At 33.1% G+C, this 19,727-nt stretch overlaps 1 protein-coding gene across 1 annotated transcript in view; it reads right to left on the reverse strand.

The window, feature by feature from the left end:
- Window positions 1-1,003: 1,003 nt before the first annotated feature.
- LOC130178794 (protein APCDD1-like) overlaps window positions 1,004-19,727 on the reverse strand; it is a 42,402-nt gene continuing 23,678 nt past the window's right edge. The window contains exons 4-5 of the mRNA XM_056391282.1: window positions 3,824-4,145; window positions 1,004-2,073 (exon numbers count right to left, since the gene is read on the reverse strand). Of these exons, the coding sequence (XP_056247257.1) occupies window positions 1,610-2,073; window positions 3,824-4,145 (786 nt within the window). The 3' untranslated portion in view covers window positions 1,004-1,609. The remainder of the gene's footprint in view (window positions 2,074-3,823; window positions 4,146-19,727) is intronic.

Consider the following 19,727-nt stretch of genomic DNA (forward strand, 5'->3'; position numbering starts at 1 on the left):
ATGTTCCTTGTGATTTTGCACGTGAGTCACACCAGACACCCAGTTCATAAAGCTGTAAAGTGCAGGGACTTCATATGACTTCATCAGTGGATCAAAGGCTCTGTCACCATTGTGTGACCTTATTCGGCAACAGTGACTTAAAGTAAAAATCTTCAAGATTGCCGCTTTAAAAAACACGACACAGACACGACTATCCTACACTGTAAATCGTAACGTAAGTGGAGGACCTACAGTATTTAAAGAAAAGAGTGATGTAAAGTCAGCGGTTGATGAATAGTTCTGCTCAAATTATCAAGGGAACAAGAAAAATGAAATGACAAGTTTATGATTTTACTTATGAAAGTGGCAGCAGGTTGAGTTCTGATATGTCACTCAATCATTCAACCTTTGCGTAATTTCCTGTTAGCACAGTTGTATTCCTGCATTTGTTTGTTTTTTTCTGTAATGTGCATGTAATGTCAGTTTTGTTTATGATGATAGCATGTCAATTTTAATCATGGAGTTAGGCCAAACTAACCAAACAGTTAATGCGCACAAAGTGCTGCATTTTCATAAAATCTTTTCAAGATTTATGAAAACAGAGTCACTTTGATATATTTAAACCGTGTAACAGCTATTGATTGCTCGTAAGACTAGATCATTCAATAGTTTCCAGCGATGTAATGTAGTGGAATCATATTGTAGTACTGTATTGCAAAATTCTGCTGTTACGCCAGTGATTCCAAACAAATTCCACATGTTAAGGTAGAGCATAATTTGTTATATTTGATTATTTCATGTGGTGCATTTACTACAGTGATATCAGATAATTATTCTCATTAATATTTTGTTCCCCAGTCCTAATTGAAGGTGAAATGTTACTTAAATTTTACAGTCAATTCTTCAGTTGTTGAGGAACTCTAGTTCATATGCAACTTTTCCAGGTACAGTTTCCCAGAAGTAGAATATAATTTTAAAATAGCCCCAGTGGAAATGAGTGTTTCGGCAAGTGAAGATTCAGCTATGAGAAGGAGATGAAAGAATTTTATTGTGTCCAAAGTAACAGTATGACCTTGATGTGGAATAGATGACAGAAAACTGCTGCTGAGTTCAGGCTATATTTAAACAAATTGCTTTAATATAAGTACGGTGGTTCCTTTTTTTTTTTTTTTTTTTTTACTGTAAACAGTGACTCACAAGCATATGTCCTCGAGACAAGGAGCTCATTGTCAGAGAGTTCAATGTAGAAAACCTTCCCACGCATCAAATAGTTTTCTTTTTTGTAATACCAAACCAAGAAACAACATGACAGTTGTTGGTAAATACACTGTATAAAAACATAGGTCTGTGTGGATATATAGACATCTTTTTATATTTGTGGAAACACAGACTAGTCGGTCTTTGGTTCCACTGTAAAGTGCAGTTTCTGTGGTGCAGCAGTGTTGAGTCTTTGGTAGCTGGGGAGGAGTTCAGAGGATCAGGGGCACCAGTTTTCATCCTCATTCTCATCAAAGAAGGAAAAGTTAAGTTTACATATGTTTTAAAAAAAAAAAAAAGCAGTCTCCCAGTCTGCTCTTGTAATCCACACTCTTGTTTTGTGTCTTTATGTAGAAAAAGCTCAAACAGCTCTCTAGCTTTGCCAGAAAAGGAGCGCAGACATGACGAACGCAACCAAAGCCACAGTGACGTGTTTCTCGCTGCCTCTGTGCCACCCTGTGCAGTCATTGTGGTGCAGCAGAGGCCTGTAGCTGTCGTCCCCCTGGCTGTAGTCGGACGACTGGCTGCTTGCCGAGCACTGGACCAGCGGCATCTGGTAAGAAGTGGCCCGCTTCTCTGGCCGGTCCGGGCTGGAACCGTCGCTGGGACGCTGGCCATTGTAGAGCAGGTAGCGGCCGTGGGCGTCCTGCTCCATGCGGAAGAGCTCGTACTCTGTGTGGGGGAGCCGGATGCCCAGCGCCACGCAGCCGTTTGTTATGGTGACATCCTGCTCCACCCCGACCTGCCAGGACCCCTGCGCTCCACACTCGTTACCGTTGAAGACATTGAGGAGGGAGGTGGTGGCCAAGTCCATGGGCGTCACCCTCATGTGGTTCACTAGAGGAAGGAGGACAGAAGAAGACCTGTTGGTGATGTTGTGCTCAGAGAAACACTCACAGGTGCAGACACCCTGAGACTCTAAACTTTAAACTGGACGAGTCAATGGGCCTCATGCAAACCACTCGTATGAGCAGATGTCCTGAAGTGGTCCATTGTTTTAGTAAAACAGCCACTGACTGTGTCAAACCTGCTGTTTTTGTTTCTGCTGACAACAGGACTTGAAGCTCTGTGGTAGGAAATTTTCTTTTACCCCCTGTATGACTTTTGTGAATCAAACTTACCAACAGAAGGCCATGTTAGGGGCGGTGCTTATGCTAATGATGTAACATCACAGGTGGACACTTGCTCATGAACAGGTGGTATTTGGTGAGTTGGAGACTTTGACAGTGAGAGAAGTTCAGTGTAAGAATCTGAAGATGTTCTTGCATGAGGCCCATTCTTTCTCTGCTTGTTGTTACAACTTGAGTTTTGGCCTTTTTCTATTGATTATGAAACATCATATTCACTGAGTTAAATCCAGAGATTTGGGAACACAACATTGCTGAAGAAATACAAGCGGTCAGACGAACAGTTTCAGCTAATATCTTTATTTAAACTTCAATGATCCCTCAAATCAAATGCAAACTACAGTAAGAAGAGTAGGTCAAAAGTTGAACCAGGACATCTGTCTGTTACTATGGTGGACATTACAACCTTTGTTTTCACTAGAAGTTTGAATAAAACCCGTATGATCGTCTGACTGCTCCTATTGCACTTCTTCCTAGTGATGTTGACAAGGTCCCACATCTCAACAATTAATTAGTGAGTACAGTACTATCAAAATAAATATACACAATGACCAAATTTACTGGAATATTCCAGTCAGGCTTCAGCTAATAAATTTAAATTAGTCTAACAGTAGAATAAGGCTGTGAGTTGGTAGTTTTTGTCTTTTAGTTTTAGGCTATAGGTTAAGGTTCTCTGTAACTAAGCCTTGTAAAATAAGTCACCTGAACCGACAATGAACTCGTTAAGGTGACAGTTTTTGTAACCATCTATTTTGACATTTTCTCTCATGTTTGTACAGTGAATATGAAGCTATAGCCAGGTGATGGTTAACTAATCTTATCACAAAGAATAGAAACAGGGGAAACAGCTAGACTGGATCTGTCTGAAGGTGACAACATCCACCTACCAGCAGCTCTAGAGCTCACTATTTAACTGATTATATCTTGTTTGCTTAATTCAGATGAAATCGTGCAGATTTAGTTGTCTGTGGGCTGAGCCAGGCTAGCTGTTTCCCCCTGCTTCCAGTCTTTATGGGTATTAACCATTTCCTGGCTGTGGCCTCATATTTACTGAACAGAGCAGAACAGTATGAGCAGAAATGGCTTGTTATGAGCGCTGATCAAATAATTGAGGGAACAATATAGCTGCATTATAATGGGGGTAATGGATGATGTTTAGCTGGAGCGCAGACTGGTGCATTTGTGTTTCAGCTTTCAGTTTGTTTTATGGCTCTAACAGAACAGTATTAAGACCAAAGTTGTTTTTAAACTGCAACAAAAGTGAAAGTCATAAGCTGATGTTAAGGATACAAGTATTTGTATCCATAAAATGAGGATAATTGGAGAAAATAATTTAGGGAGTGGAGTGAAACATGAAAAATTAAATGTTACAGTCACTATAAATGTGGTCTCTTCTGAGAGTTGTTTGTATTTAACTTAAAAGATGAGAGTTGTAGGATGAGAGAATATCACTCAGTTACCTTTGAAGACAAAGTCTGTCCCGCCCATTACTCGAGTGGAGTGAAGCCCTCGGCTGTAGCGTCCACGGGCGTAGATGGTGAAAGTGGGGTGTCTACAGACGGGGTCAGAGTAGTGGTAGTAGTGGCCCTCCCAGGTGTGGTTGTTGTCATGGAAGATGAAGTGGCGGGTGAGGAAGAGGACCTCAGGGCGGACTTCGCAGCGCTGGCTCACCCACTGACCGTACAACCCCACAGTCAGGTCGGCCCGCGGCGGCAGGATGGGAGGGTGGAACTCGTCAGAGCGGTAGATGATACGACAGGCGATGCAGCCGTGGTCATGGTTCTGGAAAAATAAAGAGGGGGGAAGGTGTTACAATGAAAAACAAGCAGTTTTAGGAATTTAAAGCAGTTACTTATCAAAATGAGATGAAAATGTCAGGTGACATGCCTTGAACAAAATGTACAAAAACAACAAAAAAGCTCCACTTACACTTTTTTGATAACTTTAAGTCCCATAATTTAGAATATATAAGCAGTATAATATATACTATTTAATAAGTGCTCTATCATACTCTTTAATGGGAAAAAAGTACTTACAAAATTATATTAAAACCTAAGAATAAAAAACACTTACTACTATGACAAGCAATGAAAGTAGCTCTTTGAGTGTTGAGTTACAGACTAAATTTAAGGACACTTCATTAGGAAATTGATTTTGTTGAGGGAGATATTACAATGACCAGGTTTTGTCATATTTTAAAAACTAAACTACAATTAGACTAACTCAGAACTGAATGCAGAACATTAAAGCCACCATGTGTAGGATTTGAGAATTTCCAGCTTTGGTACCCCCTTGTGGTAGTATCAATAATATAAATACATCATACAATAAAAAACAAACCACTACTATGAAAAATGTATATAAACAAACAGAATTAAGTTAAAAAAGGAAGCAGATTACTTCAATTGTTGAAACAATGTGATTAAAGCCACCAATTTGAAAATTGTATATAGTGACTTGAAGTTTTCGGCATTATTTTGGGGGTGATTTTCCCAAATGTAGAGCACTAAGCCTCACCAATTTTGATATTTTTTCTTTTTTTAAAATCTGATATAACAACACACATGCAGAGAGTGTTTTCACATTAACATGCATCATATAAAAACCCTTAAGTTTGGACTAAACTAGATAAATTAAGAGGCACATTTTACAGTGAAAAATAAACTTGTAATTTCTCTCTGGTGGACAAAAAAATGTAAAGACAACACTTCCTGAATTACTTACAAAACAATTCTTCAGTATTTCTGTACTGCAATTTCTTGTTATATCAATCATAACCATGCACTTATTATTGTATCTGCAATAATACAATGCGATATATATAATATCTGTTTGGCTTGAATGGACAAGGAAAGTCAGGTCACAAAACCTGAGGGACCTGAAGTTTAGAGATAAACCTGAATTAAAGACACAACATCACTGTATGAAAATCCAGCATGTTCAGTGAAATCTGTCAGTGCTGAATGGTTTTTTAATCCATCATCAGTATATTGTGTCATGAAATTCACATAAAGGACGGCTGGCGTCTGTTCAGAGGTGAAGGAGGAAAAACTATTTCCTCCAGTCTGAACCTCTTGAGTGTTGGAAGCCAGACAAGGTTCCAGCATTTTCTTGGAATGATCACATCATTTTACAGTAAAAGACAGATGTCTGCTCGAACAAAAGCCGTGACACAGGAAACAGCGAGTCGAGCTTTCATGCTCCTTACAAACAACACTAGGAATCCTTTATTCACCCTGTTACAGACAAGCAAGGGTTTGCAAATCCATTGATGTCTATTAATCATATCAAGTTCACATCATTTCTGGTTTAGTGGAGCCCCGGAGCAGCATGTGATCACAGTATCCACAGACTAGGACAGCTGTGGTGTCTCTGGCTGCAGAAAAAGGCATGAGGTCCTGGTGGATTCGGAGCTGGAAGCCTTCATCCTGTAATCCACAAAACTTTTTCCAAAAGACCAAACTCCAGGGAGGCGGTGGAGTTTTTGTTATTTGAGGGTGGTCAAAATTTAAGACCTAACCTCCCTGACCCAATCACTCTTTTCCCAGACAACATTATGCCTGCAGGAGATTTATGGAGAGTTTAAAAAAGAAGAACGGAGAAAAAAACCCCCCCAAAAACAGGAGTATCACTACATCCTACAGATGAGATAATCCCAGTGCAGCTCTATAAACCCTCAAGAGTGAGAGGTTAATGGGACGTCTGGAGGAGAGGCCTCCTGTGAATCCAGTGTATGAGAGAGTTGAGTATTTTTATACACTGGTGTATATCTCAGCACTTATGCATATGAGCAAGATATGTAGATGGGAGAGAATGCAGCAAGAAAAGTATGTCTGTATATTTTTGCATACATACACATTATATAGACACTATGGGTCAGATGTTTTAGAATGCCTCCATTTTTCCAGTTGTTTAAATTGACTTAATTCACTGTCTCACTGTTTCTGAACACAAGGTAATGTCTCCTAGTCTTTACTAGGAGACATTACCTTGTGTTCAGAGTAACTATTGTGTTTGTTTCAGTACTGTCATCTATATTTACAACATCAATATCTGTTTTTATCCTTACTTATCAACAAAGTGTTGCATCGTTCCCAATAACAAGGACAATAGGAAACTTTATCATTCAGGCGGAACAAATCTGCTTTTCTTCTGTCCAGTTTCAACAGCAAGTGCTAAAATACCTAATCTGGACTGAACACAAAGATCTTTGCTTTTCAGATAAATTAACATAATTCTTAGTACCATATTCATTTTTTGTAATCCTAAATGTACACAGTATTTGGTTCAGTCTTGTACATCCTCAGCCCACTAGGCTTTCCTCGGAGCAAACACATATTCTCTGAACAAACAAATGTTGAGCTTTTCGTAATTAAACAAGACTAGGTTAAAACCTACTATGTTGCTGGACCGCCTATGGTCAAATCCTGATGTAATAACTGCGACATCATCTGACCAAAATGTCATCACCAAACACATAAATGAAAGACAAAGACTGAGCTGTTTGTTTACTCATAAACACTCAGAGATAAAGAGAGACAGACTATCTTAAAAAATTTTTTCAGATATTTTTTCAGGCTTTTGTCTAAATTACAACTATAGTAAGAAAGAGACAGGAAGATTGGAGAGAGAGAAAGGATGACAGGCAGCAAAAGGGCCACAGGCTGATCAGGGAAATTCGCATTGATAGGGCTAGCCCCAATATTACAGTCCAGCCATAGTATATTATGTCATAAAACTGACATAGTATAGTAAGAAATAAAAACAATATAGTATAGTGGGACTTAAAAATGTCATAGAAAACATCATAGTATAGTAAGTCATAAATATGTCAGTATAGTAAGACAAAGATGTCACAGTAAAATAAATCATAAAAAGTCCGAAAAATATCATAGTATAGTATGTCATGAAAATGTCATAGTGTAATAAGACAAAAACGTCATTGTACAGTATGTTATAAATAAGACATGGTATACTAAGTCATAAAAATGTCATAGGATAATATGACATAAAAAATGACATAGTATAGTAAGACATAAAGTTATAGTATAGTATGTCTGTTACGTGCCGAAGTGTTGTGTTTTGTTTTGTTTTTGTGACTGTTCTCCCAAAGACAGCTGCTCAGAGCTTTAGTGTTGAAGCCTAGTGATCATCTTGATCCGTGGTTGTTATTAACTTGGGTTATCTTGGTTTTGGTACCGTTTCAGTTTCACACTGTCGGCTTTTCGTTGTAGTTTTTACTTATTTGTGAATGAAATCCATTGTTTTTGCTGAATCTGTTTCCTTGAATATTTTTATTTTGCCTGGTTTACTTATTTTATTCAATGATAATTCCCAAAATCCCTGAACTTTAGTAGGGAACATAATAATGTCATAAAAAAGTAATTCTATAGTATGTCATGCAAATGTTACAGTATAATAAGACATAAAGACATCATAGTATAGTATGCGATAAAAATGTCATAGTATAGTATTTCTGTTACGTGTTGTAGGAGCGTGTCCCTCTGCCCTCCCCTTTTCTCTAGCAGGTGACTTGGCCTGGTTTCTCAATCAGGAGCTGGAGCATAAAGGCGGAGTGAGGAGGCCTGGTCAGAGTCAGTGTTCCATTCGGCTGTTGACAAGCTGTGTGACTGTTCTCCCAAAGACAGCTGCTCAGAGATTTAGTGTTGAAGCCTAGCGACATTCTTAACTTGTGAATGTTGTTAATTTGTGTTATCTTAGTTTTGCTGCAGTTTTAGTTTCCCACTGTCAGCTTTTCGTTGTTGTTTTTACTTATAATAAAATCCCTTGTTCTTCCTAAATCTGTTTCCCCAAGTCTTTTTGGTTTGACTGTTTCACTTATTTTATTCCATGTTAATTCCCCACATCCCTGAGCTTTAACAGGGAACGTAACAATATCATTAAAATGTCATTGTGTAATAAATCATCAAAATGTCATAGTATAGTACGTTATAAAAACTTCATAATATAGGAAGTCATAAAAACATCATAGTATAGTAAGACATAAAAACGTCATAAAGACGTCATTGTATAGTAAGGCTTAAACAAATCATAGTACAGTAAGGAATAAATACGTCATAGTATAGTAAGGCATAAAAATGTCAAAAAAAGTCATAGTATAGTAAGGCACAAAAACGTCAAAAAACGTCATAGTATAGTAAGGCATAAAAACGTCAAAGTATAGTAAGGCATAAAAATGGCGAAAAACGTCATAGTATAGTAAGACATAAAATGTCATAAAATCGTCATTGTATAGTAAGGCATAAAAACGTCAAAAAACGTCATAGTATAGTAAGACATAAAAACGTCAAAAAACGTCATAGTATAGTAAGGCATAAAATATCATAAAAACGTCATAGTATAGTAAGGCATAAAATATCATAAAAACGTGATAGTATAGTAAGGCATAAAAACGTAAAAAAACGACATAGTATAGTGAGGCATAAAAACGTGATAGTATAGTAAGGCATAAAAACGTCATAGTATAGTAAGGCATGAAATGTCATAAGATCATCAAAGTATAGTAAGGCATAAAAATGTCAAAAAACGTCATAGTATAGTAAGGCATAACAATGTCAAAAACGTCATAGTTTAGTATGGCATAAATATGTTGAAAAACGTCATAGTATAGTAAGGCATAAAATATCATAAAAACGTCATAGTATAGTAAGGCATAAAATATCATGAAAATGTCATAGTATAGTGAGGCATAAAAACGTCAAAAAACGTCATAGTATAGTAAGGCATAAAAACGTCATAGTATAGTAAGGCATGAAATGTCGTAAATCATCATAGTATAGTGAGGCATAAAATATCATGAAAATGTCATAGTATAGAAAGGCATAAAAACGTCAAAAAACGTCATAGTATAGTAAGGTATAAAAACGTCACAGTATAGTAAGGCATAAAAACGTCAAAAACCGTAATAGTATAGTAAGGCATAAAATGGCGAAAAACGTCACAGTATAGTAAGGCATAAAAACGTTAAAAAACCCCATAGTATAATAAGGCATAAAAACGTCATAGTATAGTGAGACATAGAATGTCATAGAAACGTCACAGTATATTAAGGCACAAAAACGTCAAAAAACGTCATAGTATAGTAAGGCATAAAAACGTCACAGTATAGTAAGGCATAAAAATGTCACAGTATAGTAAGGCATAAAAATGTCAAAAAACGTCATAGTATAGTAAGACATAAAATATCATAAAAACGTCATTGTATAGTATGGCATAAAAACGTCAAAAAACGTTATAGTATAGTAAGACATAAAATGTCAAAAAACGTCATAGTATAGTAAGACATAAAATGTCATAAAAACGTCATTGTATAGTAAGGCATAAAAACGTCACAGTATAGTAAGGCATAAAATATCATAAAAACGTCACAGTATAGTAAGACATAAAATATCATAAAAACGTCAGAGTACAGTAAGGCATAAAAACGTCACAGTATAGTAAGGCATAAAATGTAATAAAAACGTCATCGTATAGTAAAGCATAAAAACGTCATATTATAGTAAGGCATAAAAACGTAAAAAAACGACATAGTATAGTAAGGCATAAAAACGTCAAAAACGTCATAGTATAGTAAGGCATAAAATGTCATAAAATCATCATAGTATAGTAAGGCATAAAATGTCATGAAAACGTCATAGTATAGTAAGGCATAACAACGTCAAAAACGTCATAGTTTAGTATGGCATAAAGATGTTGAAAAACGTCACAGTATAGTAAGGCATAAAATATCATAAAAACGTCATAGTATAGTAAGGCATAAAATATCATGAAAATGTCATAGTATAGTAAGGCATAAAAACGTCAAAAAACGTCATAGTATAGTAAGGCATAAAAACGTCATAGTATAGTAAGGCATAAAAATGTCATAGTATAGTAAGTCATAAAAATGGCGAAAAACGTCATTGTATAGTAAGGCATAAAAACGTCAAAAAACGTCATATTATAGTTAGACATAAAATGTCATAAAAACGTCATTGTATAGTAAGGCATAAAAATGTCAAAAAACGTCATAGTATAGTAAAGCATAAAAACATCAAAAATCGTCATAGTATAGTAAGGCATAAATACGTCAAAAAACGTCATAGTATAGTAAGGCATAAATACGTCATAGTATAGTAAGGCATAAAAATGCAAAAAACGTCATAGTATAGTAAGGCATAAAAACGTCAAAAAACGTCATAGTATAGTAAGGCATAAAATGTCATAAAATCATCATAGTATAGTGAGGCATAAAATGTCATGAAAACGTCATAGTATAGTAAGGCATAAAATATCATAAAAACGTAATAGTATAGTAAGGCATAAAAACATCAAAGTTTAGTAAGGCATAAAAACATCAAAGTTTAGTAAGGCATAAAATGTCATAAAATCATCATAGTACAGTAAGGCATAAAAATGTCAAAAAACGTCATAGTATAGTAAGACATAAAATGTCATAAAAATGTCATAGTATAGTAAGGCATAAAAACGTCATAGTATAGTATGGCATAAAAATGTCAAAAAACATCATAGTATAGTAAGGCATGAAATGTCATAAAATCATCATAGTATAGTAAGGCATAAAATATCATAAAAACGTCATAGTATAGTAAGGCATAACAACGTCAAAAAACGTCATAGTATAGTAAGGCATAAAATATCATAAAAACGTCATAGTATAGTGAGGCATAAAAACGTCATAGTATAGTGAGGCATAAAAACGTCATAGTATAGTAAGGCATAAAAATGTCAAAAAACGTCATAGTATAGTAAGGCATAACAATGTCAAAAACGTCATAGTTTAGTATGGCATAAATATGTTGAAAAACGTCATAGTATAGTAAGGCATAAAATATCATAAAAACGTCATAGTATAGTAAGGCATAAAAATGTCATAGTATAGTAAGGCATAAAAACGTCAAAAACCGTAAGAGTATAGTAAGGCATAAATACGTCATAGTATAGTAAGGCATAAAAACGTCAAAAAACGTCATAGTATAGTAAGGCATAAAATGGCGAAAAACGTCACAGTATAGTAAGGCATAAAATGGCGAAAAACGTCACAGTATAGTAAGGCATAAAAACGTTAAAAAACGTCATAGTATAATAAGGCATAAAAACGTCATAGTATAGTGAGACATAGAATGTCATAAAAACGTCATAGTATAGTAAGGCACAAAAACGTCAAAAAACGTCATAGTATAGTAAGGCATAAAAACGTCAAAAAACGTCATAGTATAGTAAGGCATAAAAACGTCACAGTATAGTAAGGCATAAAAATGTCACAGTATAGTAAGGCATAAAAATGTCAAAAAACGTCATAGTATAGTAAGACATAAAATATCATAAAAACGTCATTGTATAGTAAGGCATAAAAATGTCAAAAAACGTTATAGTATAGTAAGACATAAAATGTCAAAAAACGTCATTGTATAGTAAGGCATAAAAACGTCAAAAACGTCATAATATAGTAAGGCATAAATACGTCATAGTATAGTAAGGCATAAAAATGCAAAAAACGTCATAGTATAGTAAGGCATAAAAACGTCATAGTATAGTAAGGCATAAAAATGTCATAGTATAGTAAGTCATAAAAATGGCGAAAAACGTCATTGTATAGTAAGGCATAAAAACGTCAAAAAACGTCATAGTATAGTAAGGCATAAATACGTCAAAAACGTCATAGTATAGTAAGGCATAAATACGTCATAGTATAGTAAGGCATAAAAATGCAAAAAACGTCATAGTATAGTAAGGCATAAAAACGTCAAAAAACGTCATAGTATAGTAAGGCATAAAATGTCATAAAATCATCATAGTATAGTGAGGCATAAAATGTCATGAAAACGTCATAGTATAGTAAGGCATAAAATATCATAAAAACGTAATAGTATAGTAAGGCATAAAAACATCAAAGTTTAGTAAGGCATAAAATGTCATAAAATCATCATAGTATAGTGAGGCATAAAATGTCATGAAAACGTCATAGTATAGTAAGACATAAAATGTCATAAAAATGTCATAGTATAGTAAGGCATAAAAACGTCATAGTATAGTATGGCATAAAAATGTCAAAAAACATCATAGTATAGTAAGGCATGAAATGTCATAAAATCATCATAGTATAGTAAGGCATAAAATATCATAAAAACGTCATAGTATAGTAAGGCATAACAACGTCAAAAAACGTCATAGTATAGTAAGGCATAAAATATCATAAAAACGTCATAGTATAGTGAGGCATAAAAACGTCATAGTATAGTGAGGCATAAAAACGTCATAGTATAGTAAGGCATAAAATGTCAAAAAACGTCATAGTATAGTAAGGCATAACAATGTCAAAAAACGTCATAGTTTAGTATGGCATAAATATGTTGAAAAACGTCATAGTATAGTAAGGCATAAAATATCATAAAAACGTCATAGTATAGTAAGGCATAAAAATGTCATAGTATAGTAAGGCATAAAAACGTCAAAAACCGTAAGAGTATAGTAAGGCATAAATACGTCATAGTATAGTAAGGCATAAAAACGTCAAAAAACGTCATAGTATAGTAAGGCATAAAATGGCGAAAAACGTCACAGTATAGTAAGGCATAAAAACGTTAAAAAACGTCATAGTATAATAAGGCATAAAAACGTCATAGTATAGTGAGACATAGAATGTCATAAAAACGTCATAGTATAGTAAGGCACAAAAACGTCAAAAAACGTCATAGTATAGTAAGGCATAAAAACGTCAAAAAACGTCATAGTATAGTAAGGCATAAAAACGTCACAGTATAGTAAGGCATAAAATGTCACAGTATAGTAAGGCATAAAATGTCAAAAAACGTCATAGTATAGTAAGACATAAAATATCATAAAAACGTCATTGTATAGTAAGGCATAAAATGTCAAAAAACGTTATAGTATAGTAAGACATAAAATGTCAAAAAACGTCATTGTATAGTAAGGCATAAAAACGTCAAAAAACGTCATAATATAGTAAGGCATAAATACGTCATAGTATAGTAAGGCATAAAAATGCAAAAAACGTCATAGTATAGTAAGGCATAAAAACGTCAAAAAACATAGTATAGTAAGGCATAAAATGTCATAAAATCATCATAGTATAGTGAGGCATAAAATGTCATGAAAACGTCATAGTATAGTAAGGCATAAAAATGCAAAAAACGTCATAGTATAGTAAGGCATAAAAACGTCAAAGTATAGTAAGACATAAAATATCATAAAAACGTCATAGTATAGTAAGGCATAAAAACGTCACAGTATAGTAAGGCATAAAATGTAATAAAAACGTCATAGTATAGTAAAGCATAAAAACGTCAAAAAACGTCATAGTATAGTAAGGCATAAAATATCATAAAAACGTCATAGTATAGTAAGGCATAAATACGTCATAGTATAGTAAGGCATAAAATGTCAAAAAACGTCATAGTATAGTAAGACATAAAATGTCATAAAAACGTCATTGTATAGTAAGGCATAGAAACGTCAAAAAACGTCATAGTATAGTAAGACATAAAATGTCATAAAAACGTCATAGTATAGTAAGGCATAACAACTTCAAAAACGTCATAGTTTAGTATGGGATAAAGATGTTGAAAAACGTCACAGTATAGTAAGGCATAAAATGTCATAAAAACGTCACAGTATACTAAGGCATAAAATATCATAAAAACGTCATAGTATAGTAAGGCATAAAATATTATAAAAACGTCATAGTATAGTAAGGCATAAAAACGTCATAGTATAGTAAGGCATAAAATGTCCAAAATCGTCAAAGTATAGTAAGGCATAAAAACGTCAAAAAACGTCATAGTATAGTAAGACATAAAATGTCATAAAAACATCATAGTATAGTAAGGCATAAAATGTCAAAAAACGTCATAGTATAGTAAAGCATAAAAACATCAAAAATCATTATAGTATAGTAAGGCATAAAAACGTCAAAAAACGTCATAGTATAGTAAGGCATAAATACGTCATAGTATAGTAAGGCATAAAATGTCATAAAATTATCATAGTATAGTGAGGCATAAAATGTCATGAAAACGTCATAGTATAGTAAGGCATAAAAACGTCATAGTATAGTAAGGCATAAAAACGTCAAAAAACGTCATAGTATAGTAAGGCATAAAAACGTCAAAAAACATCATAGTATAGTAAGGCATAAATGCGTCATAGTATAGTAAGGCATAAAAATGCAAAAAACGTCATAGTATAGTAAGGCATAAAAACGTCAAAAAACGTCATAGTATAGTAAGGCATAAAAACGTCATAGTATAGTAAGGCATAAAAACGTCAAAAAACGTCATAGTATAGTAAGGCATAAAAACGTCAAAAAACGTAATAGTATAGTAAGGCATAAATACGTCATAGTATAGTAAGGCATAAAAATGCAAAAAACGTCATAGTATAGTAAGGCATAAAAACGTCAAAAAACGACATAGTATAGTAAGGCATAAAATGTCATAAAATCATCCTAGTATAGTGAGGCATAAAATGTCATGAAAACGTCATAGTATAGTAAGGCATAAAACGTCATAGTATAGTAAGGCATAAAAACGTCAAAAAACGTAATAGTATAGTAAGGCATAAATACGTCATAGTATAGTAAGGCATAAAATGTCATGAAAACGTCATAGTATAGTAAGGCATAAAAACGTCATAGTATAGTAAGGCATAAAAATGCAAAAAACGTCATAGTATAGTAAGGCATAAAAACGTCATAGTATAGTAAGGCATAAAAACGTCAAAAAACGTCATAGTATAGTGAGGCATAAAAACGTCATAGGATAGTAAGGCATAAAAACGTCAAAAAACGTCATAGTATAGTAAGGCATAAATGCGTCATAGTATAGTAAGGCATAAAAATGCAAAAAACGTCATAGTATAGTAAGGCATAAAAACGTCAAAAAACGTCATAGTATAGTAAGGCATAAATGCGTCATAGTATAGTAAGGCATAAAAATGCAAAAGACGTCATAGTATAGTAAGGCATAAAAAAAGTCAAAAAACGTCATAGTATAGTAAGGCATAAAATCATCATAGTATAGTAAGGCATAAAAACGTCAAAAACGTCATTGTATAGTAAGGCATAAAATGTCATAAAATCATCATAGTATAGTGAGGCATAAAATATCATAAAAACGTCATAGTATAGTAAGGCATAACAACGTCAAAAAACGTCATAGTATAGTTAGGCACAAAAACGTCAAAAAACGTCATAGTATAGTAAGGCATAAAATATCATAAAAACGTCATAGTATAGTAAGGCATAAAATATCATAAAAACGTCATGGCATAGTAAGGCATAAAAACGTCATAGTATAGTAAGGCATAAAAATGTCAAAAAACGTCATAGTATAGTAAGGCATAAAAACGTAAAAAAACGACATAGTATAGTGAGGCATAAAAACGTCATAGTATAGTAAGGCATAAAAACGTCATAGTATAGTAAGGCATGAAATGTCATGAAATCATCGAAGTATAGTGAGGCATAAAATGTCATGAAAACGTCATAGTATAGTAAGGCATAACAACGTCAAAAACGTCATAGTTTAGTATGGCATAAAGATGTTGAAAAACGTCACAGTATAGTAAGGCATAAAATATCATAAAAACGTCATAGTATAGTAAGGCATAAAATATCATGAAAATGTCATAGTATAGTAAGGCATAAAAACGTCATATTATAGTAAGGCATAAAAACGTAAAAAAACGACATAGTATAGTAAGGCATAAAAACGTCATAGTATAGTTAGGCATGAAATGTCATAAAATCATCATAGTATAGTGAGGCATAAAATGTCATGAAAAGGTCATAGTATAGTGAGGCATAAAATGTCATTAAAACGTCATAGTAAAGTAAGGCATAAAAACGTCAAAAAACGTCATAGTATAGTAAGGCATAAAAACGTCAAAAAACGTCATAGTATAGTAAGGCATAAAATGTCATAAAATTATCATAGTATAGTGAGGCATAAAACGTCATAGTATAGTAAGGCATAAAAACGTCAAAAAACGTAATAGTATAGTAAGGCATAAATACGTCATAGTATAGTAAGGCATAAAATGTCATGAAAACGTCATAGTATAGTAAGGAATAAAAACGTCATAGTATAGTAAGGCATAAAAACGTCAAAAAACGTAATAGTATAGTAAGGCATAAAATGTCATAAAATTATCATAGTATAGTGAGGCATAAAATGTCATGAAAACGTCATAGTATAGTAAGGCATAAAAACGTCATAGTATAGTAAGGCATAAAAACGTCAAAAAACGTCATAGTATAGTAAGGCATAAAAACGTCATAGGATAGTAAGGCATAAAAACGTCAAAAAACGTCATAGTATAGTAAGGGATAAAAACGTCATTGTATAGTAAGGCATAAAAACGTCAAAAAACGTCATAGTATAGTAAGACATAAAATATCATAAAAACGTCATAGTATAGTAAGGCATAAAATATTATAAAAACGTCATAGTATAGTAAGGCATAAAAACGTCATAGTATAGTAAGGCATAAAATGTCCAAAATCGTCATAGTATAGTAAGGCATAAAAACGTCAAAAAACGTCATAGTATAGTAAGACATAAAATGTCATAAAAACATCATAGTATAGTAAGGCATAAAAATGTCAAAAAACGTCATAGTATAGTAAAGCATAAAAACATCAAAAATCATCATAGTATAGTAAGGCATAAAAACGTCAAAAACGTCATAGTATAGTAAGGCATAAATACGTCATAGTATAGTAAGGCATAAAATGTCATAAAATTATCATAGTATAGTGAGGCATAAAATGTCATGAAAACGTCATAGTATAGTAAGGCATAAAAACGTCATAGTATAGTAAGGCATAAAAACGTCAAAAAACGTCATAGTATAGTAAAGCATAAAAACGTCATAGTATAGTAAGGCATAAAAACGTCAAAAAACGTCATAGTATAGTAAGGCATAAAATCGTCATAGTATAGTAAGGCATAAAAACGTCAAAAACGTCATAGTATAGTAAGGCATAAAAACGTCAAAAAACGTAATAGTATAGTAAGGCATAAATACGTCATAGTATAGTAAGGCATAAAAACGTCAAAAAACGTCATAGTATAGTAAGGCATAAAATATCATAAAAACGTCATAGTATAGTAAGGCATAAAAACGTCAAAAAACGTCACAGTATAGTAAGGCATAAAATGTCATAAAAACGTCATAGTATAGTAAGGCATAAAATGTCATAAAAACGTCATAGTATAGTAAGGCATAAAAACGTCAAAAAACGTCATAGTATAGTAAGGCATAAAATGTCCTAAAATCATCATAGTATAGTGAGGCATAAATAGTCATTAAAACGTCATAGTAAAGTAAGGCATAAAAACGTCAAAAAACGTCATAGTATCGTAAGGCATAAAAACGTCAAAAAACGTCATAGTATAGTAAGGCATAAAAACGTCAAAAAACGTCATAGTATAGCAAGGCATGAAATGTCATAAAATCATCATAGTATAGTGAGGCATAAAATGTCATGAAAACGTCATAGTATAGTAAGGCATAAAACGTCATAGTATAGTAAGGCATAAAAACGTCAAAAAACGTAATAGTATAGTAAGGCATAAATACGTCATAGTATAGTAAGGCATAAAATGTCATGAAAACGTCATAGTATAGTAAGGAATAAAAACGTCATAGTATAGTAAGGCATAAAAACGTCAAAAAACGTAATAGTATAGTAAGGCATAAAATGTCATAAAATTATCATAGTATAGTGAGGCATAAAATGTCATGAAAACGTCATAGTATAGTAAGGCATAAAAACGTCAAAAAACGTCATAGTATAGTAAGGCATAAAAACGTCATAGGATAGTAAGGCATAAAAACGTCAAAAAACGTCATAGTATAGTAAGGGATAAAAACGTCATTGTATAGTAAGGCATAAAAACGTCAAAAAACGTCATAGTATAGTAAGACATAAAATGTCATAAAAACGTCATAGTATAGTAAGGCATAACAACTTCAAAAACGTCATAGTTTAGTATGGCATAAAGATGTTGAAAAACGTCACAGTATAGTAAGGCATAAAATATTATAAAAACGTCATAGTATAATAAGGCATAAAAACGTCATAATATAGTAAGGCATAAAAATGTCCAAAATCGTCATAGTATAGTAAGGCATAAAAACGTCAAAAAACGTCATAGTATAGTAAGACATAAAATATCATAAAAACGTCATAGTATAGTAAGGCATAAAATATTATAAAAACGTCATAGTATAGTAAGGCATAAAAACGTCATAGTATAGTAAGGCATAAAAATGTCCAAAATCGTCATAGTATAGTAAGGCATAAAAACGTCAAAAACGTCATAGTATAGTAAGGCATAAATACGTCATAGTATAGTAAGGCATAAAATGTCATAAAATTATCATAGTATAGTGAGGCATAAAATGTCATGAAAACGTCATAGTATAGTAAGGCATAAAAACGTCATAGTATAGTAAGGCATAAAAACGTCAAAAAACGTCATAGTATAGTAAAGCATAAAAACGTCATAGGATAGTAAGGCATAAAAACGTCAAAAAACGTCATAGTATAGTAAGGCATAAATGCGTCATAGTATAGTAAGGCATAAAAATGCAAAAAACGTTATAGTATAGTAAGGCATAAAAACGTCAAAAAACGTCATAGTATAGTAAGGCATAAAATCGTCATAGTATAGTAAGGCATAAAAACGTCAAAAACGTCATAGTATAGTAAGGCATAAAAACGTCAAAAAACGTAATAGTATAGTAAGGCATAAATACGTCATAGTATAGTAAGGCATAAAAATGCAAAAAACGTCATAGTATAGTAAGGCATAAAAACGTCAAAAAACGACATAGTATAGTAAGGCATAAAATGTCATAAAATCATCCTAGTATAGTGAGGCATAAAATGTAATAAAAACGTCATAGTATAGTAAAGCATAAAAACGTCAAAAAACGTCATAGTATAGTAAGGCATAAAATATCATAAAAACGTCATAGTATAGTAAGGCATAAAAACGTCAAAAAACGTCACAGTATAGTAAGGCATAAAAATGTAAAAAAACGTCATAGTATAGTAAGACATAAAATGTCATAAAAACGTCATTGTATAGTAAGGCATAAAAACGTCAAAAAACGTCATAGTATAGTAAGGCATAAAATGTCCTAAAATCATCATAGTATAGTGAGGCATAAAATGTCATCAAAACGTCATAGTAAAGTAAGGCATAAAAACGTCAAAAGACGTCATAGTATCGTAAGGCATAAAAACGTCAAAAAACGTCATAGTATAGTAAGGCATAAAAACGTCAAAAAACGTCATAGTATAGCAAGGCA

This window comes from Seriola aureovittata, chromosome 12 (genome assembly GCF_021018895.1).
Source record: "Seriola aureovittata isolate HTS-2021-v1 ecotype China chromosome 12, ASM2101889v1, whole genome shotgun sequence".
NCBI lineage: Eukaryota > Metazoa > Chordata > Actinopteri > Carangiformes > Carangidae > Seriola > Seriola aureovittata.